At 36.6% G+C, this 25,888-nt stretch overlaps 2 protein-coding genes across 3 annotated transcripts in view; one reads left to right on the top strand and one right to left on the bottom strand.

The window, feature by feature from the left end:
• Positions 1-25,888, bottom strand: part of LOC139141047 (post-GPI attachment to proteins factor 3-like) — a 33,965-nt gene that overhangs the window by 3,757 nt on the left and 4,320 nt on the right. The window contains exons 5-7 of the mRNA XM_070710619.1: positions 3,998-4,059; positions 2,002-2,150; positions 411-615 (exon numbers count right to left, since the gene is read on the bottom strand). Coding sequence (XP_070566720.1) covers positions 411-615; positions 2,002-2,150; positions 3,998-4,059 — 416 coding nt within the window. The remainder of the gene's footprint in view (positions 1-410; positions 616-2,001; positions 2,151-3,997; positions 4,060-25,888) is intronic.
• Positions 12,873-24,902, top strand: LOC139141046 (somatostatin receptor type 2-like). 2 transcript variants are annotated; one of them, XM_070710617.1, is made up of 4 exons: positions 12,873-13,071; positions 15,476-15,540; positions 16,856-16,929; positions 21,304-24,902. In XM_070710617.1, exon 4 carries the CDS (start codon positions 21,311-21,313, stop codon positions 22,691-22,693), a length of 1,383 nt encoding a protein of 460 aa, XP_070566718.1. In that variant the 5' UTR covers positions 12,873-13,071; positions 15,476-15,540; positions 16,856-16,929; positions 21,304-21,310; the 3' UTR covers positions 22,694-24,902. The 2 variants fall into 2 exon arrangements, with proteins under 2 accessions (XP_070566718.1, XP_070566719.1); XM_070710618.1 differs by lacking the exon at positions 12,873-13,071 and adding an exon at positions 14,837-15,138.

The following is a 25,888-nucleotide window of genomic DNA, read 5'->3' as shown; positions in this document are numbered from 1 at the left end:
GTTATGACAATTTTTTTTTTCTCAGGCCATGACAGGATCAATTTTTTTTTTCTTCTCTCTCACCTGGTGACAAATTTTTTTTTCTCAAAATCCTCCATATCCCCCCCCAGAAATCAAATGGTTCTCCCCTTAGAACCATATCCACCTTTTCCACTTAGGCTATGGTATCACTTTTTACTGTCAACAGCATCATGGTAAAAACTTGGACACTCCAAGTACACTCATATGGGAAAAAAGTCCTGTTATCTTTGGTATAATGGGTCACACAACCGTGAACCAGGGACAGAAACTGGTTGAATTTTTTACCTTTTCACCGCCAAACCTTGGCACATTCCAATTGTGTTCAACAATTTGGGTGGATCCATAACAGGCAATGGGGTGACAGGGTTGGAGTAGATTTCCTGGCTTACCTGTACCACCAGAGAGTTGGCAAGATGGTGCTTGCATGCCACAGCGAATGAGCATCGAACATCCAGAATATTGGCGAGAAGTCGAGAAGCTCTAGACTGATCAAAAAGTTCACAGATACTGTGATCACCAAGGCTTTCTTAATGCCACCGTGTATGTCCCAGTTTTTCACAGACCAGATCAACATCCATACAGAATTCACAGCTCCTGGTTTGTAAATGAAACATAAACATCAATGATCATTTTTTGTGTTTTGTCCTATTATCAATAAAATTACATGAGAACATAAATAATTTGGTTTCTTTTTCTGAAATTACATTTTCTTTCCTTTTGGAGACATGCCAAAAATTTACAGACTTCAAAAAAATTTAGGGAATGACTTGATAACATCCAATTTTTTCAGTGAGAGGTACTCTTCCAAAAACTGATGTTTTCATCTTTTGATTTAATAGTGAAATGATCTGATCATGAAACTCATGGCCTTTCTCTACACATTATAGTTTGACTCACATGTTGGTAAAATAGATCGTATGGAGAAATACCAATAGGTGAGAATGGGTCTTCATAAGAGACTAAAAGACTTTACCATATCCCCAATAGCCAACCTGAGTAACTATAAATAACAATATCAACTTTCATATGATATATTCATGACCTTTTGACCCCAATACCTACAGCTTTTCCAGTGATGTGGCAAGTTATTCAGGTATATACCGGTAGACAGCATCATTATTTGGAAGGATTTTCAGTCTGGGGTTGTATAATAAGGAAGCTCCAGAGCATGCAAGAGAACTGCTGCTATAGTAACCAGGGTTGAAAAAGCAGTGTACAGTTCACAATATGCCTCAATGAAATACAGCATTTAGAATTCAAATTATTTGAATTGTATTTGGCTTGTTTGAAGTTGAATTATCTGTCACAGCATTTAAGGCGATACCGAAGGATTCATCGCTCGTGCGATTGCTAAGGCTGGCAGTGTTCCAAATGCACACTATTGCCGGTGAATAATTGTTACCATTTACATAGTTTTCTAGGCCTTTCTATGCATGGCCTTCTGCTCTTGTGCAAATGTTTAAAAACTTTCAAGTCGGCCAATTTTCCATCTGTTGAAATGAATTTCAGCAGAATTGTAGACACTGTCAAGATAAATAAGGCTAAGCATGCGTTTTAGAAAATTTTCAATAATTTTTGAGATATGGCAGGAATAGGATTTAAAATTGTACGAAATTACAAAGTAGACATTAGCCGTTTCAAAACATAGTGTTTGTTTCACAACTGACCAAATCCATGCCCGGGACTGTGAAGGAGTATGTCAAGTATGACTGTGTAAAATTTCAGTGGATTTGGAGCAAATTTGGAGTAGCTGAATCTTTACAAAAACATGCTGTGCTAATCTGCATATCTATGACGTCACACGTTTCATGACTGACAACCATGTGTCTGCTTGACTTTGGTGTCATTGTTTTGGATCTTTGGGTCAATAAACGCACAAAAAGTCATATTCTCGTGGATTTAACAAATTTTCCTTAGCAACCGTAGCCTAGATACTTGAATCCTTCTGTATTGCCTTAAGTAGGAATTAAAAGAACCCACCTGCAAGAACACTGGCTGCCATGTTGTATCCATAATCAAACTTGTAGAATGTTAGATAGCTGACGTGACACACGAACAATGATAGCAGGACTGCTGCAAACACCAGACAGATATCACGCCTGCACTTGCCCTGGTGGTATCCAATGCTCCTGTCATGGAGTAAACAATGACATCAAATGACTGACTGGTACAGTTACTCAAATCTGTGATCAATATGACTTGTTCAAAACCAGGTTAATCTCTTTCTGTAAAAATTTTGGTTCATTGAAAAATAAATTACCCACATGAATCTTAACAATTGAATTGACTGCTAGGGAAGAGACAACAATTTAGGCAACAGATATATTATGTGTCAAAAAATGTTGTACTTGAATCATTTATGATTTTGATATTCTGGTTATATGCTGAGGGATTAGACCAGATATATTATTCCAGTATATTATTCCTAAACATTTTTTATTCACCTTGGAAAATATGAGTGACATAATGACCATGTCACCATGAATTTGAAGACAAATGGTGACACGGTCACTACATCACTAGTATTTGCCTTTGCAGAATTAAGAAAAATACTAGGGAATAATATCTGATTATTTCATGTTAATCCCTGAGAGAACTTCTAATATAATGAATGAACTTCTAACATTTTCAACAGAAAATATTAGAAAATATTACTGTAAAGACTCCACCATTGATTTTTAATGTCTAATGCATTTTTTAATGATAAACACAAGACATCTAATTATAGATTCACAAATAAAGTACGATACAGCATATACCTCTGATGTTTATCCTTGATAACGTGTAACTGGTTTCTTGTTGTTAACAATTTCATTAGAGAGTCTGTATAGGGTAACGTAATTGGAAGAATTTTGATAATTCTGTACTTTCCTTTATCAAGAGAACTCTGATAACACAGTATTTTCATTTATCAAATCTTGCTAATTTCTGTCAGTATGATGATGACTTTCCCCTTGACACACTGCATTTAATTTTAGTTTCAGCAAAAATGTAAATGAAATGTAACTCCACAGACATCAAAAAGATTTTTGATTGGAAAGATTCATAGATAATTTTACCAAAACAAGGGTATGATTGATCAAAAATAATGGATTTATGCTAATCTACATTACCATGGTATTTAATCATGCGGAGGTTACTATGGTAAGGACAAACTCACCCTCTGGCTACTCTGACACAAAATAATCAACCTGACTGACTTGTAAGTTGTTTTCTTTATCTTCTGTCCATGTCAGTCCTCATTTCCTTCTCTTTACAATTTTCATCATTATTTTATCCAATTTCACACCAGGCTTTTTAACGGCCATTTTCACTGTTTTTGGCATTTCAAATGCCCCTAGTGTCAGTTTCTTTTTAATATTCTCATTGTACACTGAATTAATCTTACCATTTTATCAGTACGCTTCATTTAGTACATCATGATTGTCTAATGTTTACACTTGTTTACTGTTGATACTGGTTACATATAACATTGTGACTGTTTCTTCATTTGTCTGGTGCATGCTTTCCAGTCTTTAATGTACAGTTACTTGTTTTACAAATCAGAGTAGCCAAAATGAAGGCAATTAGTGCCTTCCTGAAAATGTTGGTTGTAATAAAGAGCACTATTTCATATTCCTACTATCATTCTGGCTTTTTACCACAATCATTTCATAATTTCGTTTGATACAGAGGAGAAAAATAATTCAAGTTTGTTTTCATTTTCAAATTGGAGTTGCTTGTACAGCCTGAAGCTATCACTCTGACTGTATTGCTTAAAGAGACACACATCCAAGAAACACATACGCAAGTAGCATTTGCTTAGCAAGGATATCAGATAAATATATTTCCAGAATAAAATGTAGACTTTTTACATCGGTGTCACTCACGTAGACCAAATTCATTAATTTCTTAGATGCACCCAAGCAATGACAGTTGATACTTCTAGAACTGACAACATTCTAGAACTGACAACATTTACCAAGATAAATCTTACCTGACAGCCAAAGTGAAAATGTTCATTAACAGTAACGATGCTGCACAAAAATAATCCATTCTCTGAAATGAAGAAAACATGTGATAAATGAACTCCGTAGAGTTGCTGATGCGTGATTAGTCTGGAGCTTTGTACTGGCTCTGTCTTTAAATCCATGCAAAGCTACTGACTTGAAACACATGGCTAGATCCTAGATTATAAAGCCTCAAATTCTATAGTTCTGGGCTGGTAGGCATGGACACTTACAGCAAGGTTCTATTCAATTCAACTTTATTTATCCCTTAAGGACAATTAAGTTTGGCGGACATCACACAAAATATCACAACAAAACAAGAATTACAAGACTAAAACTAAAATACAGTAAGAACATACAACGACCATTAACCCCTTGATACCTATATGGCGCCGGATATTTCCGGCGCCATATTGAAATACCATATACCTTGAGTGCCGGAAATATCCGGCACAGTTAAATAGGCGTATTTGCTTCGTTTTTGTCACTAAAAATCCCGTAATTTCGGCGTCGGCAGCAAGCGCGACTAAGACTGATGTATTCCGATCTGGCCTGAATGTGATTGCGCCCCCGTACGTCCGAGTATGGCCAAAATCCGGAAGCAAATGTCATGACCCATGACCTCGACCCTGAAAGGTCAGGCTGATCACAGAAGCGTCTCGCTGATTGTTTACAGTTTCAGAAGTACGACGATCGCGAAGATGTTTATGGTTTGTTTTTTCAATGAAATGAAATGTTTATTTATTGAAAATAAATGATTTATATGTAAATATGTTCTTATAACAGCAATATTCGTGAATGAAACTAGAGGAAATACAATTTTTACTACAAGCCAGTGAAATTTTATAGCAGCCATATTATCAATATGACTGGTCACATGACTGGTAATGTGTTTGGTCATGTGATATGTTGTTCCCTAAAATGTATTTTTAAATATTGTGAATTATTTTTTGATAAATCATAACCATTTTAGATGCATGTTTCTGCAAGGAAGACATAAATAGTCCTAAAAGCAGGTGTTTACAAATATAAACTGTGTTGATTTTCAAATACAGAATCATGTCAGATGCTGATGTTTATGGTTCATTTACTCTGCCTTTGTAAGAAAAATCTCAAATAGGTACATGATAACATCTATAAATAAGGTAAAGGGTAGTTATTATTACATATATGTAAAGACAATACCATGAAAATTGCAACTGTATTCAAATTTGCGTCATTTTATGGATTCAAAACACGTCCTGATGCTTCAAATATTCATATTCTTTGCCAACTCTGGTCACATGATGTGTCATGTGATCAGTCACGTGACCTGGAAATACAAAACTTATGTATGAAAAAGTGGGAAATTTCGTGCTGATTCAGAAAATATATGGTTTATTGGTACTAACATAATTTTTACTCTAAGCAGTGTTCACGCAATGACCACACCTAAGATTTTATCAATATTTCCATAAGGGCCCTGGTATATAGGAATACATTGGCCTTGGTAGTCAAGGGGTTAAGATGCATCATTTAGAAACCGCACAGCGATAGGGATAAAAGAATTCTTGAGTCGGTTTGTCTTGCAAACTGGATACTTAAAACGTCTTCCAGAAAGAAGCAGTTGAAATTCTGAATTTAAAATATGATCTAAATTTAAAATGGAACGTGCTTTCCTCCGACACTGTTGCTTGTAAAATGATAAAATACTCCTCTGTGGTGCGCCAATAATCTTTGAACTTAAAATAACAATTATTTCAATGGAATTCTTTTGTTGTAGCTTACTAATAGATAACGTTGCGACTATCTGTACATGTACATCCGCATGAAAGCCCTCACAGATTTCAACATTTTCTCATCATTGTTGTTCAGAGTGCAGTTTGTACTTTAATGACTTCACTCATAGGTGATTGGCTGCTGTATTTTGCGATTTCAAACCCGATAGAAAACACTGTATTTTCTACCCTGGGTTGATAGCTCTGCTGGTGGACAAAATTGTCCCCGAGGCTGTCTTTCGCCCAGTTTAAGCAATGTATTCATCGCTTTGATAAAGTTTGTGTGTGATGTGTGATAGTGAGTGTACAAGCGTGAGTGCTTCTGAAATGTACAACGTGTGAAGTTGTCAGAGTCAGAAAAATTGTAATAACTTATTTCAGTTATTGAACCATTCCTTTTTGAGAGTGGGCATTTGGCCGAGTGGTTCTGTCTGTAGCCTCTCTACAAGGTGACTGGCTGCCGTAAGTTGTGAGTTCGAACACGATTGAAAACACCGTATTAAAACAGTATGTGTGATGACTATATAATTTGCAGATCTCTTGATTGTCTTTTTGAATTTGTATGGTTCTTGTGTCATTGCAGAATTTTACTATAACTATTGGAGAGAAGCTCTTGACAATACATCGAAATCCTGTTTGGAAACACAATGTCATGATTCTTCAAATTATTGAGATTTTTAGATTACTACAATGGGTTAAGAGTACTCTGCAATTTTTATCAAGTCAGAATTCTTGATGCAAATCAGAAAATGAACAGAACATAACAGAAAGGGAAAGTGGGGAAGTGAATGAGTTTTACTTTTTTTACAGGAGCTTCCTATGGAGTATCATAATCTCCAATGACTTTGTACCGGATATCCAGGAACTCATTCCACGGTCAAACAAAAGAGAGAGAGCGTACTCCTAGAAACCGGCCTATCGATTGCACAACACCTGTGAAATTGTTACTGTTCATACCAGGGTCACATTAACCTTTGCAAAAAATTGACACATAGCTGATTCACTGCACATGGAATGGCTAGCCACACAAACAGCACATGAAAATCAAGATGTGGGCAAAAATTTGACATTAAAAACCAGTACGATTATTTGTATTTGTATAATTAGGAAATGTACAAACCATGCGTATGTAATAAAACAGGACTGATCATTATCCATGAAAAGACTGATGCATATATCTGAAGCTCCGACGTATCTATTGGTTACAAACTTATTTAATATCAATGTTATTTTACCAATCATGCAGATGAGCTTACTTTTTTCAGTTAATTGTCTCTGGGACTGACAGGTCCTTCTGTGTCACATGATTATTGTCAATATTGGGAGTGATAGACAAGGAACTTAAGATCAAGTGGCAGTTGTACAGAATGAATAATTTTTGTGTTGATGCAATCATAACATAGATGTGAGACTGTGCACATGGCTACTCTGAGAACTATATTGATCTAAGCTGATAAGTACACAGGTTTCACAGTATCATTTCCCTCTTGAGTTGAGCGAAGAATTACAATAATTATGAAATTTTTTCGTTGAAGGATGTGGATCTTTGCCTGCATGGAGGTTTTCCATCAGAAAGGTGTATTGAATCCTGAGGTTGAAACAGTGATTACAGGGTAGAATTTCACAGATCAGGCTTTGACAGAAATGGCATCAGTGAATGTTTCGGTTGTTGAGATTTGATAATCTCCGTGGAAACTAGGCCCAGTAGTGTTGTTGAAGAAAGGCTTCCAAAAGTGGAAAAAATCTTCATTTTGTACAAATCGTTCGGAAAACAGCATCTCTACAACCACCACCTGGCCAGACTTGAGTTGGCTAAGTTTGTAAGCGTAGTGCAAAATGGAGAAAAAGCTACTCCACTCCGTAACTACTGGATATCAGACAGCTTTTTCATCTCTACCTCAGAATCTAACAATTGCCGATAACTTTACAGATTTTGAAAACTGTCAGGTGCAAGATGTGTCACGGAGAGTGGTGCTTACGTTAACAATAGCCCTTGGTGTTATTGGGAACCTAACGTTTTTCATCGTGGTGATGAAGAATGAAATCCTGCATACAACTGTTAATTACTACATGATGAATTTGTGTGTGGCCGACACTCTGTTCCTCATCAAAGTGACCATTTTAGTGGCGTCTGAAAATTGGACTGTTCCCTTTGAAACAAACGATCAGGCTGGACGTTGTTTACTCTTGACTGTCATTCCAATGTTTTTGCAATATGTGTCTATATTCACCATTGCAATCATCAGCATTGACCGCTACAACGCCATCTGTCGGCCCCTGGTGGCGCATATATTCCACGTCAAGAATCGCAGTGTGAAGCTGATAGCCCTGACCTGGGTGTCCGCAATATTTTTCGCAGTGATGAACTTCCCCGTGTGTCTGGATGTAGGAAAAATTGCTGCCATTGTCAGCCTCACAGCTCAGATTTCGCCATTTCTAATCACCATGATGACAGTGTTTGTCATGTACTGCAAAGTTATCATTCAGATGAAGAAACGATCTGAGTCTGTAGGTAACACAGTCAACACATTTGCCAAGAGACAGAAACGGCATACTGTACGAGTAGCCGTAACTAACACGTTGGCGTTCTTCCTGTGTACATTTCCTTTTCAGGTATTCGTTGTCCTGGTTATTATTGAAACTCTGGAAGACTCTACCGAAATAAATATTTGTGTTAAGAGTGCTTTCTTTCGAGCAGCAATTTACCTGCTCATCGTCAACTCTGCCATCAACAGTCTCATTTACACACTGATGAGTGCTGTTTAGAGATGCCTTGGTAAAGACTATAAGTTCCTGTTACAAGTCTTATCAATCCTGCAAAGCGAGCAATCAAACAATCTGCGTTCTTGGAAATTCTGACTTCAAAAACACTGTCAGTGAAATTGCTGACGAAAATTGTGTTAAACTCCTGAGGACAAAATCAGCTGGCACAAACACTGAGAACATTGATATGGACAACTCTGATGTAAGAACTGCTTGTCAGGACGATTGCAACGACTGTAATAATACTGGACTTGGAGAAACTGAAAATATTACATACTTTTAGAAAAGTATCAACTACAAAAAAAAGAAATGCAGATGCCCAATGTGGGATTCATGGAGAAATTTATTTGGGAGATACAAGTATTTTGATTTCCACTGGAATTTATCACCTCTCTGGTATATGTATAGTTGAGACTTTGCAAAACCAGAAACACTGTTTAGCCTGTCCTTGTGAACGTGCAGCTTCAAGTAGAAATGTAAATTTACATTCTATGGAAAACTCCACCTGTGATAGAATGTTGATGAATTGGCATTTGGTGATTGGTTGTGTTACAGATTGTGCTGTGATTGGGTGTAAGCCTTACTGATAAATATACAACAGGGTTCTCCACAATGGGATTTGCAGGGCATGGCCATCCCTCTTGTTTTCAATTATTGATATGTTAATAACTGTATGTATTGTTCTCCACTGCCTGCCAAAAACAGAGGGCGGCAAATTGACATAACAATGCATGAGATGAATATCATTTTGTTATGAAAATGTATTCTTTTATATGGTTATGAATAGATTGCTTGAAAAACACTGGCCCACTCCTCAAAATCCCTGTACAACCAATCACTGTACTGGATTAATCTCCTATCGACCATTGGCACGGCCTAGACTGAAAGATTTGTCACTTGTGGGCGCTGTCTATGCTCTTGCGTCTCGCCCAATCAAATCGTAGGATTTTCGCCATTGATATATAAGTACGATACAATACAAATTACGTCATTTTAGTCTTTGATAACAACGACCTTTTATTTCAAAATTCAAAACTTTTTTATTTATCAAAACATTGTGTTCTGTCAAAAATCCACATATTTCAGGTGTTAGATGTGCAGTAATTAATATCGCAGGCATATGGATCAAAATTGTACATAAATGTAGGCAAACAATCTATTATCTGACATATTTTGCATTGGGTACTTTTTGTGCTTGTAAAATATTTACCAAAAAACCTTCAAGTTGAGAATTTCCAAATTTTCTTTACTCATGCAACAGATATGATCATTGATGGCAAAATGGAAAACTTGGAAATTTTAAATTGAAGCATTATAGAGATATAATTCTGTGTACACTGTAAGTTGCCTTTGATTCTTGGTAGGATAACGAATACATTTTGGTAGAAAGTAATTAAAGGAGTGGTATGAAAATTCCAATATTTTTAAGTACATTTTATTTGTCCAATTTGCATGGGGCAATTTATGTTTTGCGAGATCAGTGCACTGATCAATTTGATAATTAACTAAGTACCATTGCACAAAATATATTTATGATCCAATGTATCATGTTACATGTATGGGATACACTTTTATAAGTCCTCAAGTACCAAATGGCAAGATAAGAATGTTGGATGAGATGGCAAAACAGTTTAGGGTACGGGTCATCAATGTCCAAACATTTGCAGCTAGGATCTTTCAAACAGGGTTTTGTTGTGCTCATCAAATCATTACTGCCGAATCCTTTTATTGAAAAATTTTACACCTTCATGGCATTTGCATGCACAGACAGTGTAGCCATATTCAAACATTGCTGGTGTGCTTGGAAATACTGAACTCTTGGAACAAGGATAACAACCTAATCAATTGATCGTTGCACTTTTAGTATCCGATATTTAACACAGCACATTGCTTCGATCGGCTGAGGGGAAATGACATATGCCACGTCATTCCAAACCAAGCTAAAAAGTAACCGTTTTTATGGTTCTATAGATATCACTAATGAGCAATGAGATGATTTGTTGCATCCCACCAGTTTATTAATGATATTTGGAATACACTTGACATGAAGTGGTTGTGATGAGAATTCCGGGTCAAAATAGACAGAGTGTTGTGGCAAATCAATCTACTGACAAGCTTTGCATGTAAGTGTATGGTACGGCTGCGCTAACGTATCGGTGAAAACGTTGGCGTTGATGAGTGAAATGTTGACATTGATGACAACTACAGCTACAGCTGTATTGTGATGACATGCCAACCATGGCCAAGCATGTATCAGTTTAACACTTCTTTCACACAAAAGAAATGGTACAACCCCTGATGCTTTGATGTTTTTGATTTTCATATGTATGATGAAATGGGGGAGAGAGTGTAAACGGTATAGACAATCGCATGGATGAACAGTAGAAGAGAATTTTTTGTAGATGAAGCTTTAACCCTTTGAGTGCAGTTTTGCCGCCTCAATTTTAGTGCAACACTTTTTTCCAATTTTTATGATTTTTTCTATGATATTTTTTTCATAATTTTGGATCAAATGGACATCACTTTTCAATGGCTACAGTTTTTGATCAAAATTATGGGAAAAATCTGAAAAAATTGACTTGGTTATATTTCATAAAGGTGACAAAAACTGACTTCGGCACGCAAAGGGTTAAGTACAGGTGACAATGTACAGTCTTTGGCGACAAATGTCATGAAGGCGCGACATAGGCTTTTTCTTTATTATCGGATAATATCGTCTAAAATGTCTAAGTTAGCAAGTGCCAGGAACATGAGACCAAAGTGGTCTAACATGGATAATATTATTGACATTATCCGATAAAACAGCTTTTTTAGAATTTTCCACCCATCTGCTATCAATATTAGAATCTAACTTATAAGTTAGACAATATTATCGATTTTATCCGATATTATCCGATAAAACTGCATGTTGCACATCTGCCACTTCCCCACTCGTCTAATATTAGACTCTAACTTAGAAGTTAGATGATAGTATCGATTTTATCCGATAAAACTGCATGTTGCACATCTGCCACTTCCCCACTCGTCTAATATTAGACTCTAACTTAGATGTTAGACGATATTATCGATTTTATCTGATATTATCCAATAAAACAGCATGTCGGCATCTGCCTCTTCCAATTTTTAATATTAGACTCTAACTTAGATGTTAGACGATATTATCGATTTTATCTGATATTATCCGATAAAACAGCATGTCGGGCATCTGCCTCTTCTCCATCCTTTTAATATAAGACTCTAACTTAGATAACTTAGATAATATTTACGCAATAAAGCACACCTAGCGACAGTATAACACGAGATTTTGACCAGTTCACGATATATATGCACGAGCGATAGCAAAATTGAGTGATATACCATTGCTGGGTGTGATTTATTGCTATTATATCATAACAGTATATTGAAATTCTGGCAAGGAACGACAAAACCAGATTTTTGCTCAAGCTGAGAGCTCGCGCGTATGCCAGCCGTGGTATATCGCCAATATACCACGGTTCTTTTCGCATCTCAACCAATCAGATCGCTGTATTTGCGCCATCAATATACTGGTATGATATAATATCCGATAATGCCTATAGTGCCAATGTCGCGGTATCCTCACAAATGTGCTATGTACCTCAATCCACAAAAGCTGTACACAGACTTTCTGCAGAACTCCTTTGTCTGATGCAGATGTATTAGTAACATAGGAATACGCAATATGTTACAGTATGAAATGCACCAACACGCTACTGTCCACACCATCTGAGTTCAAAGGAAAATGGTCATTTAATAGGGTTTTTTGGTACACACAATTTTTCAAGTGCTGTTGATCTTTGGGTGGCACATATTGGTATCATGTACAAACAGTCCTGCTGTTGCTAGTGTTAACATGTAGTTGAGATTGCCAATATGCAGGAGCATTGACGGCGGAGTATTTTACAATTTTAGTTAACCCTTTGAGTGCCAAAGTCGATTTTTGTTCCATTTATACTATACAACGCAAACAATTTCTTTCAGATCTAGACATTTTTTCCAGATTTTCCCAAAATTTTGGTAAAAAAGTGCAGCCCATAAAAATTTATATCCATTTTGATCCAAAATCATGGAAAATACTACAGAAAAATTCATAAAATTTGATAAAATGTTGCCCTGATATTTTGGACGGAAAAATTACATGTACAGTGCAGTGCTCAAAGGGTTAATGAGAACTGGGGAGATGATATGAATGGCTAGACAAATAGTCTGATTACGGTATTTCTTGTGCATGGCTGCTAAGAGTCAGACCTGGGAAATATCCACTGATACCAGCAAACATCTATAATACAAAGTACAAACATTGACTAAATAGGCTGAACTCCAGACAGTGCATGTCATATTCCGTAACAGCTCAAAGCTGTGCACGTGAGGAACTGAATTTGAACCAAGAAACTCCTAATTTCAACTATTCACCTAGAAATAGAAGGGATTATAACGAAGGAAAACTGTCACCATGAACACTTCTACAATTAGTGTTTAAATTACTTGACAGAAAATTTTGTCAAGGGGAACAAGTAACAAAGGTAAGACAATGGCATCTGGAGCTTTGCACAAGGATTAATCTGAGTGACTTGGATTTTTTAATAAAACTAGGGTGTACAATGATGAAATCTAATTCCATTTTTCGGCCCTCAAGCTATTGCATACACATGGACTATGAAACATGAATTTTTTATAAACTGTTGGTATCGTCTGTCTCTGACGTGATCTTGATTGCAGGGTCGGGAACGCTCTTGGAGCAAAATTGCAAAAACCAGGATAAAAGCATGTTCCCTCATTGTTAAGAAGACTAGAAGTACGGTAGCCTAGTATACCATGTACAATTTTACAGGAATTGAAAAGCAAACTCAATACATTGACTGAAGTACACTTTCCACAAGATAGTTACCAAAGCAGACCACACTACTTCAATCATACAAAATCTACCCTACACACTCCTTTTGTAATTTTTGTCTCACAAAATTTACTATTTTATAAAATTGGGCTTTTGGATGGAAATTAATGTTTGGAGGGGACTTCCAGTAATTAATGTTATTGCAATGCTGGTGCAGATGTCTTTGAACAGTTTTTATCAATAAACACCATATGCAGCCACAGAAACCGTATGTGCAGACTTTAAGAATTACTACATAATATATTGTCCCCCTGTAGATGAAGCAACAGATAGTTCAGTAAAATTGTAGCCGTTCACATCTTTTAATTTATACTGCATAAACTAGCTACATAATACTATCTGTAACTTTACAATATTTCATAAACTGGCACTGCAATAAAACTTGGTCAGTGATTAAAATATTAAAAACAAAATAAACAATAGATAGATGGTACTTAAAAATTGTGTGGATAAAAATTAAATATTTAAGTAAATTCAAAATTATATTGAAACATATATGGTACCTCCACATGTTAGAACATCATTCACACTTGATCCAAATGCATAACAACACTGGCCTGCTTTTGGTCCTGGGCCAACAAAGTAAACTACATTTAGTTTGTCCATGAAAAGATTGCTGAAGTTAAGGACTGAGAATATTAGAATGGGGCAGAATTTAGATTATTTGAGCAAATGGAAAAAAGCTGCAGAAAGTTGGATATGAAAACACAATAAAAAGGAGCCCATTTCTGATTGTCACATGATCAGTCTTGTTCAAAACGTCAATCCCTCTGGTGGTACAAACAATGAGCATGCCAATAAGCCAAATTGATATAATTTTTTTTATCATGATAAACAAGAGCAGATAATTTACAAAGTTGTGCAGAGATGATATCAAACTACATTGACTTGCTTTCTTCCAAGGCCTTGGAGATCGTGTATCGTAAGATTTGTTGGCACTGGCACACACTGATGTCAACCAAAACTTGAGAATAAACAGAAACCTGTATGATGTCAACACAGAACATGAACTGTATGAAGAAGTACATAATCAAAGGGTGGGACGAATTCACTACATTACGAAGAGAATCTGAAATACATCTGTCATTGATTTCAAACAATTCAAACAACAGACCATTTCTATCCTACTGATAACAAGAGGTGACAAAAGATACTTTTTTAAGTGCCTCTGACAATCCATGTGATCTTAAGTTGTCCTTATCTATGATCTGTTGAAGGACAACACACTACTGGAAATAACATCCTTCAGATAATAGTACAAACAATTTTCAATAGAATATTTTTTCATTCATTCTTGGTCAGTCTCACCTGTATTTGCACCTTTTGAGTCATGTTGCTATGGCAACCACAAGACATCACCCCCACCCCCTCACTTTACATATCCTATCCCAATTGTTGAGGGCTTGATGATACTGAAGTGGTTACACTATATGACAAGGAGACTATCACACCATAGGAAATACCAATCAGCAGACTCTTGTAAACTGTTTCCAATGACATATGATGTACACACACTACTGGAGTCAAGCAACATGTGGCCACTCTACCTGCCAACTTAGACAGTTGCACAGACAGTGTATTCATTTCTGTTAAAACTTTGCTGTAGATTCAAGTCAGTCGACTTCATATTATTATCCATCTCCAGAAGAAATTGCAGCTCTGACTATTTCTCATGATCAAGAAGATTGAATTACACGTAAGCTTTGTCTTTAACGTGTGCACTCTCAGTTGGCAGTGTGCAGTGTTACAACAACTGCTACATTGAAGATGAGTCAAATACGACATGTTGCCAATACATCGCACATGCATGGACACATGTCTATTTCATAATTTTATGCTCTGATGGTGATGTTATGAACTGTGTTTAACAAATGACGTAGATTTTACCATACACTGGAATCTCACCAATTATCCATGCCCTCTGTGACTCGGGATTAACCTGTGCTTTCATACAAACTTTTGATTAATTTTATCTCATCAATACAAATCTTTTCCTTCTCAATTCCTGCTTTGCTGTCGGGTTGACTACTCAGACTATGCTGACTTCACATAGCCTACACCTGATTGCCGTGACGGGGATCTTCCACTTGAACTTCAGGTAAGTTAACTTACACATGTGCATCTGCACCAGTAGATAATCTTACAGTTTATTCATCCTGTTCCGTGTGAATCTTTTGATAACAGCCCGTTTTGTATAAGACTTTGCTTCATTGACTGTCCAAGATAAGAAATCAGTGGAGGGGATGAAGGAATAATACTTCAAGTATTCTCAAATCTTTTCCTTGACTATGAAATGCATCGGCTGATTACACCATGTATTTACAGTAAAACAACTTAAAAGCTTTCTATGATAATTTCTTCTCATTTTCGGGACATGATGAGGGAATCTACGGTTTCAACCACTGTAATGCCACTCCTAAACAATCATAAAAATTGATATTTTCCTGGATAGTTTGAAATAATATTGATGATAATTAATACTTAACTTCTGTTATTAATATTCACATAGAATTGTAGAACTCTAAGGTTATAAAGGCTGGATATGAAATGACCATTGTTTTGCAAACCATGCACGGTCTCCCCACCTTTGTGGCGCTACAGTATAAAACTTTAGTGACTAGCTGGCAAGAATGCAGATAAGTGGACGAAGACAGCATTAATATCAATCACAAGTAAACTAGGGAGTCACTAGGGTTTTGTTTAAGGATACATTACACTAGCTTTTAGCATGATAGTCCCCCTAGGCAAACCCTCTTAGTTCATATTCAAAATTTGTGTCCACTCTCTTCATATGTGCGACAATCACTGCTTCGTATTCTTTTTGAAAACATTCTCTGCTATACTGCACCAAAAATCAAACAACAAATCTTTAAATGTTTTAAAACATGATTTCCTCATAGAAAAACAAGGATTATTTTTGAGAAGTTGGTTGTCTCAAAGAAGATATTGACTATGTGGCATTTTGTTCACAAAACACAGTACATTACCCCTTCCAAAAACCTGCCTATCGTAGTCTTGAACTGAAAAAGACAAAAAGACACCATGGAAACATTCACCATATCATGCTCAGTGAATAGAGCTATGTAGGTCGTAATTTCTGGGGATGGTAAGAGGAATATATTTGGAGATGTACCACACTGAGTAAACATTCACAATACTTGGCCACTCCTGGGACTGGAGGGAGTGGATTCACGCATCCATGATCTTTTTAATATTTGACATTGTACTCATTATTCATTCGTAAGTTCAATGCAATCCTGCCATGCTGAGCACCTCTACAGCTGTCTTCATCACAACCTCATTACTCCAGATTGAAATTATCCGTGATCATCGCCTCATAAACCTGTCACGGGACATTGTGGCTTTTTTACTCTGGAAGGTGACAGATTTGTGCTCTGTATGTATTTACACAGACTATGGTTTGACAGATAACACTGACTGCTGCTCTCTGACAGTGACTGGATTATCTATCGGAACAACTACACAGGTAGGCCTATGACTTTTTTCATTGCGATACTGAAATTATAACTACTCCATCATTTTCACACAATTTGAGTGAAATTTAAAAAATTACTTTAAATGGTCAACTTTAAAATTTCAAACTGTACTGCCATTAATTCCGGACCACTGCAGGTATGGCAAGACTTTCTTGCTTCTCTTTCTTCCATCACAGTTATGACGTAGTTTCAGACCAGACAAGTTTGTGAAAAAAGTCTACGTCTTATGAAATATCCATTAATGTGATCAATAATTCTGTTAATTTGAGTCAAACTGTGATTGTCTGGCAGATTTTTTCGTGACTTTGGGTCACTGTGTGGAGCTTGATGATGCAAACCTGAGTCGAGCATCAACTTTTCAAAGAAGTTTAAATCTGGTTGTAGTGTAAACCAATCAGCAATGCTACAATAATGATTCATCTTTTATGTATTTTTCTTGAGAAAATGGGCTCTATGAGCATTAATGGGCTCTATGAGCAGTAATGTAGGATAAAGGATCAAAGTAAAGCACACCTTTTTAGCTTGAAATGCTGTCGTGCATCAGGATAATTTATTTATCATTTGCTCAGAATTTTTTTCTTTTGAAAAAAAAGAGATCAGCCTATTAAAATTGCTAAGGGATTGTAAAGTAAAGTAAGGTAATCCTTTATTGAAATCGTATCCCAGTTGGGATCTTGATCATAAAGTACAATAAAGGTTTTGCAAAAAACAACAATGAAAGAGTATATATATATATATATATATATATATGAAAAAATAGTTTACTTTGTTTTTTCATTTTGTCTTGTCTGAGTTTAAAACATGTATGTATGTATTTTCCCAATTCACATAGTGATGCTTTATCTGTCCTTGAAAAGATGCTTATAAGGTCTTGTGTGCCTCTGAATGCGTTTTACAAATGTTTAGTTTACTGAAAAAATCATGTCTAATGTCTGTGTAGCCTTTGCAATGAAAAAGAAAATGTATCTCATCTTCTACTTGTTTGTTTTGGCAAATTGGGCATGCTCTGTCTATGACATCAAGGTTTCTATATCTACCTGTTTCTATGTGTAATATGTGTGCACTAATGCATAACTTGCACAGGGCTGATCTGTGATCTGGGTTTTTTATAACATGAAGGTAGCTTTCGAGAGAGAAATCTTTTTTCAACTCTCTGTATGTGCGAAGTTTATTTTTATGGTGCCCTTGTCTGGTATCATCATGAATCAATTCAAATGCACATTTTTCAAATAGCTGTTTAACTTTTACATTGAAATTAGTTTTAAACTGTTTGTCATTTTCTATTTTTACATTCATGGCATCTCCAATATTTACGAGCAGCAACGATTGTTTAATGCCTGACACCCAATTATCTGTATGTGCATTGTCCAGTTGATTGTACCTACAATAGCAACATTGGGGGTAGCCAAGAAGTACACCAACTCAACTAATGAAAAATAATCCAACACATGTACTTGAAGAAAAAACAGGAGGTAGTACTGTGATGAAAGTATTTGGCTGAATCACAGTCCCTCCACACTCCACACCCTGGGGGGGGGGGGGGGCGCTGTGGCTGAGTCAAAGGAGGCAGATACTTTGACTACACTAAACTGGATGATTGTTGAGCTTGTTATGTTTTATCGGACAGGATCTAAAATAAACTGATGACAGAACCACAGATGCAACACTACACAGTCTCTCAGATTGTGGACAGTAGCTCGCATGTATTGATATAGGCAACCCGATGAGAACTTGCTACTTGTCATGAGCAGGGTCCATACACTCACAGTCATGTGAAATTCAAGGGCTTTCAAGGACTTTTTACGCAATTTCCATGAATTTTTTGAGGTCCGAAATACCATTTTCCCGGTGTCATTTTCAAAATATATAATGTTAATATATCATTTACTACCGGTAGTATGTATCATTTTTACAACAAGACAACTGGTCATCTTCTTATTTTTTAAAATTTTTTGGGGATTATCAAAATTCCAGGATTTTCCAGGACTCAATTTCATTTTCAAGGGCTTTTCAGAACTTTCCAAGAGGCTTTGAAATTCCACAACTTTCAAGGGCTTTCAGAAGTGTACAAAACCCTGCATGAGTTGTCGGTAACATGTGGTTTTTGTTTTATCATTCATTGTATTTTATATGACAATATTTTCCCTTTTTTTCAACATTATCATCTATCAGATGATGTTTCACATGATGACTTTTTATTACATACGGTAGTCATGACTGCCTATCAACTGGAGATGATTATATCAGGGAGACAACAGTACACTTTGTGGTGTCAAATCAGAACCACTGACATAAACTGCTGTCATGTTCAAATGTCGAACTTTTCATATGTCTCTATCATGTACGGTTTTAACTTCATAGATATGGTCAATTATTGAAGACAATTCTATCTTTTTATCCAATAAGATTAAAGGGATGAAAATATTGTTCATAAATTAGTGATGAAGTCAGCAGATGATATGCCTTCAACTCTGGGATCATATGAACAGATCTCTGAGATGTCATCAAACTGACAATTCTGTCAGTGGTGTGGGCTAAGCATTGGCTGTGTGAATTTCTGTAAGGAGTCAATTTGAAACTCAGAAACTGCGGATCACATCATTTTGTTTTGTGAAATCAATAATAGTGGGAATTCTTGATCTGAGATTGATACATCTTGATTCACTCAATATAATGCAGTTTTGTCTCCATTACTCATCAGAATAACCATTTTCCTTGGATTGCTGGCTAGGATTGAAGTCAAAGGTGTTTGTCTGATTGTCAACTATAATGGAGTTCTGACTTATATTCCTGGTTACACTAGAAATTAGAATGTTATGTATTGAAGCGTGAGTGTCTTTCCTCAAGTGTTTGCACACAGAGATAGAAAGGTAACTTTTTAGGCTCGGCCTGTTTGATTTATCAAGATGCTTGAATTGTTTAAAATCTTTACATGTACTTGCAGTAAGTAAACAATGATAGCTAGAGGCATGCACATGATTGTCATAGTGTGGCGTGATTTTCTTCTTGTAAGCAGTGAAGATTTTGAGAAGGAAAATCCTTCTAATGAAGCCTAAAAGACGACATGTACCGTACTGTACACCAATCAGTTGTAAGTAGAGGTTGTTATTTGCAGATCATCCAAAGACAAGCTTACGTCATGAGAACATGAAATTCTGTCATGAATGAAAAAGTACAGGATACCTATAGACATGTTAATATTGTCAGTTCAATGCAGGCAATTTAAATTACACATCAATAGTTAGAAATCCGCAAGATTTCAGAGTAAATTTTCATCTGTAGAATAAACCTACATCTAATCTCTATCGATAGACATGATGATTATGAGGAAGTCCAGAAAGACAATTGCTAGGAAGTTGCCGCAATCTCTGTGTGTAAATACTTCAAGGAAATAACCATGTTCAAATACATAACAATTTTTTCACTGTGGGACTAGCCTGGTACACCATGCTACCATGACGTTTGGCGGTCAGTCACACACAGTGAAATCTTAACCTTGTGGATATGTTGACAGTTATACAAATATAACTTCAATCTTATCTTTTTATCTTATCTGTTTCCTTTGTGTTTTGTTTGATGGCCAATAAATCTACTTGTCCGAAAACTTGCAAGATTGCTTCAACGATGAATCAGCTCTCCTACCTTCTCAGAACACTTCATAAATGTTTTTTTTTTCCTTCTGAACATTCAACTGATTCTCATGTCTTATATTTTGCTCTAGGTATCCTTCCTTTCCATTGTTGGAAGCCTTGTGACAGGGAAACATTAGACTTCTTGAAAGAAATCAAATCACAGCTGTAACACTCATTGTAAAAACTAGCTGATGCATGGAGCTTTAAGTTCCACTCTCTTCACCCTGTCATAGTGGCGGCAAAGTGACTGTTGAATCTACTGGCAGCCTTCAATGGTCACTACTTCAAGGCCAGTGTGCTTCCCAAAACTATTTTAAAATGTTTGTAGAATGCATTTCAGAGACAGATATTTTGACTCTCTACTTGTTAGAACACTTTGCTGGTATGCTGTGTGTTTGGCATCATCTGAATTCTATTGAACGAAGGGAGGTTTTAATTGTCTTGTTTTGTGTGGAAGTGAAAAAATTAATTTTCACCAAAAGAGTTAAGATAGCGGCCATTTTGAATTTAAAAATTACGGATAAAATTTTGGTACTTTGTTTTTCTATTTCCAAATTGTTTAGCAACGTCTATTTGTATCTTGATTTTGAAAGAGAATGATTTAGAGTTGCCGTAAGTAAATTTTGAGTACAAGTTTAAATCTGTCCATTTTGAGGCCCATAATACCATAAATTTCAAATAGTTTACACTGTAGTATGTAACATCAGTTCTGCATTTTTCTTTTCTTTCCAGATAGGAGATGATAATGAACTACACAACCACTGATGTGGTTGTAACATGGAATGATTACAATCTTACTTATAACGACACAGTCAACAACAACACTGATGGAAACACCGAAGTGCCCTACCCATCAAAAAGGATCATGTATACAGTACTTCTCGTGGTCATCTGCGTCTGGGGAATTATCGGCAACATTGCGTTCATGCATGTCATGAGGAAAGTCTCTTACATGCACACAGTGACAAACATCTACCTCCTGAATCTGAGCATTGCAGACCTCTTGTTCCTAACGCTTGGCGCTGTAATGAGGATAGTGCCAATCTACGTACAGTACATCTCACTGATGTGCCTTATACAAAGCTTTCTGATCTATGTGTCGTCGTTTGCGTCTATGTTCACAATATCTCTGATAAGCATTGAACGATACATTGCGATCTGTCATCCGCTGAAGCGCAGACATTTCGACTTGCAGAGATCGCGATGTCTGAAGCATATCGTGGTTATTTGGGTGTTAGCAGTACTGTTCACAGTGCCTTCAATACTGTATTGTTATATACCTCAATCAGAACTGTACCTCACGTCACTTGTCGTGAAAACAGTTCCTTTCTTTGTATCCTTGGTAATTATTATTGTCACCTATACCTTTATTATCATCAAACTTTCATGTCGGCAGTCTATCGGGGACAGAATGGTGGAAGCTATGGTGATGTCAAAGCGACGGAAACGCCGACTGCACGTGGTACGCATGTTACTTGTCACTGCCATTGTATATTTCGTCTGCTTGCTCCCATACCATCTACTTCAGTACTTACTGCTTGCTGTCGCAGCTGGTGCCGAGTTATCTCTCGCAGAGATTGAGCCGTTTCTACGGATTTCAGAAATCATGCTATACATAAACGCCTCGGCGAATCCGCTAATCTACAATATCATGAGCAAACAGTACCGTTTGGCCTTCAAGAAGGCATTCAGATGTACCGAAGTGAAACCTGAGGATGAAAGCTTCTTTTCTGCCAATTTTGAAAATCGAAGACAGTCGAGTGTTTACCAGCATGCAGCATCAATGCCGAATGAAGAACTTGTAGCTCATTCTACTGACTTGGATAATCAGAATGAAACTATCACGCCAGGCTCTGAGAAAGATACCGACAGCCCTGAGTGCTCTGAATTATCAGGGCCATCTTCAGGTCATCAGGGATTTGTGAACATGTCATATGTCCATGACGAGTGTTGTTTGTCCTCTGACATCAGTGAGGTAAACAACAATCAAAGCGACAATAACGGACAAATTCATGTCAGTTTCAGCTCATTTGACATCGTTCACATGTTGGACGACGAATGTGGTTCCTACATTCACTGTTCACTCCAAGCTAATGAAAACACCTGTGACACGTATATGTAATCCTACCACACCTCGCCTCTCAGTTGAAGTTTTGTCATCACTGAAACAACAGTCCAGAAGGTTTTGTATGTACAGAGAATTTGTATAGCCACATAAACAATGCAAATAGTAACAGAGAAAGATTTTTTACTTTTACGAAAAAACTTCTCTGAGTGCAGTAGAAGTTCTCATACATCCTCTTCCTTAACATTATTTATTGAAAAATGAATCTGCAGGTGAACAAACACATACCGGTAGTTTCCCACAGCAATGTCAGACTTTCTTTGAGCATAGAATGATTTATCACCTAGTTTTGCTTATTTCATTACACTTGTCTTGCAGTAACCGACTGCTGCAGTTATGCCTGAAATTTGAATTTATCCTCCTGACTTTCTTACATGAGCACATTTTACATAAAATACCATTAAACCATTTAGGTAAAATGTTGAACATGTAAGGCAGGCCTTAACCCTTTCACCACCATGGTTTGTCCCAAATCCATTGTTTTCTATGGTAAAGTTGGACCTGTACACAGGGAACTGGGGGTGAAAGGGTTAAAGGTATACTGTCACCTATTACAATTTTGCCACAGTTATCATGGAAAGAGAAAATCTAACCAAACACAGATTTCAAGCGGGTGGCCATCTTTAAAAACAGCGCCCTCACATGGGCATTTTGAATACCAAGGAACGTCCCTTTGACCATATATGGGCATGTTTAGATTACAGGTGACTGTATACCTTTAAGGGTGAAAGGTTAAAAGGCATACCGATATGTATGTATGGAAAATGTGCAAACATGCCAAGGTAAAATTGTGAGTCGAGCTTGGTCTAAAGTCACAAGCATGCTGACATTTTTTTGAATGACATTCAAAATATTAGTACAGCCAAGATAAATTTTGTTTTTGTGTGGTGAGTATTGAGGCAATATTACGATACACTCATAAATTAAGTTCAGAAAATGAATGTATCTTTGTCCTCTTTGGTGTCTTATTAGACAAAGTACAAAGTGTTCATGATAGAGTGTAGGGCTGTACATTTGATGTATTTATTTGTTCAAACTGGGTGTTGACACAACGGCTAAAATACTGGACATTACAGTTATGTATATCACCAGACCTCATGCTACATGATAGTTGGACACATTAAACAATTCAGTCTACCACAAAAACTACCTCCAAGGATTCTTTGGTATTACAGTCTAGTCTAAAAGCTGTGAGATATTCAAGTTCAACAGAGATTGCTAACCTGTCATTTTAGATATGTTACATCTACTAGCAGGGGTAACCATCCTGTGTACCACATCGACAACCGTGCAACCAAATTTCAGGGCTCTTTCTTTGATTCAATGTCTAAAATGACAAACTTTACCACCTACATGGCATGCCAGATTAGATGATATCGTTCCGAGAAAACTACGTTTACAATCTTAAAATGACAATCATGTTCTAATTTTCAGTTTGCATAACAGAGGTAGTCGTCTTGATGAATGTAAATTATAAATAGTCAAAGTATCGCAAATTTATGATGCACATTGTTGAATCCCATGACTATCATTGACAACAACTGTTCCTGATCTATACTTCTTGATCTATGCTGTTCCTGATCTATGCTGTTCCTGATCTATAGTTCCTGATTTATACTGTTCCTGATCTATACTGTTCCTGATCCATACTGTTCCTGATCTATACTCTTCCTGATCTATACTGTTCCTGATCCATACTGTTCCTGATCTATACTGTTCCTGATCTATGCTGTTCCTGATCTATGTTCCTGATTTATACTGTACGTTCCTGATCTATATTGTTCCTGATCCATACTGTTCCTGATCTATACTGTTCTTGATCTATACTCTCCCTGATCTAAGCTGTTCCTGATCTATACTGTCCCTGATCTATGTTCCTGATCTATACTGTTCCTGATCTATACTGTTCCTGATCTACATTGTTCCTGATCTATACTGTTCCTGAACTATACTGAAAGAAAGTATGGCCAGACTCTCATATAATGTCATCATCAGTGGCTGTGCTTGTGATTGCCAAAAATGAGTCTTTATGATAAGAAACATATGACATACATGAAACGTGGAGTTTACTCAACCATGTGCATCATACATTTGTCATAGCTACCAGTAAAGTCTACATGTGTTATTGAATAATTTTTTGAAGATTTTAATTCCTCTGCTTTAAGGACAATGATTCTACCTTGTATGTATATTTATTTCTGTAGAAACTCTCATTAAATCAAATGTGAATTTCTGACTGATGGGATTTTTCACCTATGACATGCAATTTTGCATTTAATGTCGTTCAAGCCTCAAAATGAAAGATTTCAACTTTCCTCAAGTGAACCTTAAACCATTTTCTTTCAAAGAGCATAAAAATCGGGGATCTCCATGCAAATTGAGCTACTAAAAAACAAATTAGTACCTATATTTACAGATTTTTGAAATTCAAAAAGGCCACCATCTCTGTTAACTCTATGGGGAAAACAAAATTCCTGATTTTCACAAAAACATGGTGGAGGCTTTATTTTACTCTACAAGATTCAAAATGAGCCCCAACAAGTGGTTAAAACCAAAAGAATGGTGTAAAAGTTTGAGAGTTCAAATATCTGTCCCCAAGGTTCATTCTACTTTAAGGTTGGGAGGATTTACTGGTTACATTTCAATGGATAATTTCTGGGTTTTGAATTGATCAATGATGTGTGCTTAACAATGAATAACCATAAGGAAGCCAGGATGTACAGATGCATACACAACAGATTACGCCATGCCACTTCTGTTTCGTTTCAACTCATTGCTTTCAATGAACTCAGTGCTTTCAATGTTGTGTTGAGATGCATACACAGGTAAGTTGGCAGTAGATGCATCATATGCACAATCAGTTTACCAGATTTCCAATACTTTGTACAATAGAGGTATGCTTGTCTCTCATAATTCTTCGCTTTGGTCTTTGCCAGTCAATATTTGAATTAAATGAACAGCGCCACCAACCTAGCTTCGGCAAAGCAGTTGATAATGTTGGCTAAGCTTTGGTCCACATCTCCTACTCAGGATTTCTTTACAGCTTTTCATTCACTGCATTTGGATGTAATTTTCTCAGGCTCTGCAAACATAAACTGAGCAGACCAGTGCTACTAGTGCCTGGGTTGTGTCCGGTGTCCTTAGCTTTAATACCTACAAGTATCTTTGCTGAACTATTATTACTGCAAATTT

The sequence above is a fragment of the Ptychodera flava genome, chromosome 9 (assembly GCF_041260155.1).
Source record: "Ptychodera flava strain L36383 chromosome 9, AS_Pfla_20210202, whole genome shotgun sequence".
Taxonomy (NCBI): Eukaryota; Metazoa; Hemichordata; class Enteropneusta; family Ptychoderidae; genus Ptychodera; species Ptychodera flava.
The sequence above is the reverse complement of the archived record's forward strand: the minus strand, read 5'-3'. Positions and strand labels throughout refer to the sequence as shown.

What these genes read in the sequence shown, in the direction of transcription:
- LOC139141046 (XM_070710617.1), top strand. Translation starts at nt 21,311, where the DNA reads ATGATAATGAACTACACAACCACTGATGTGGTTGTAACATGGAATGAT.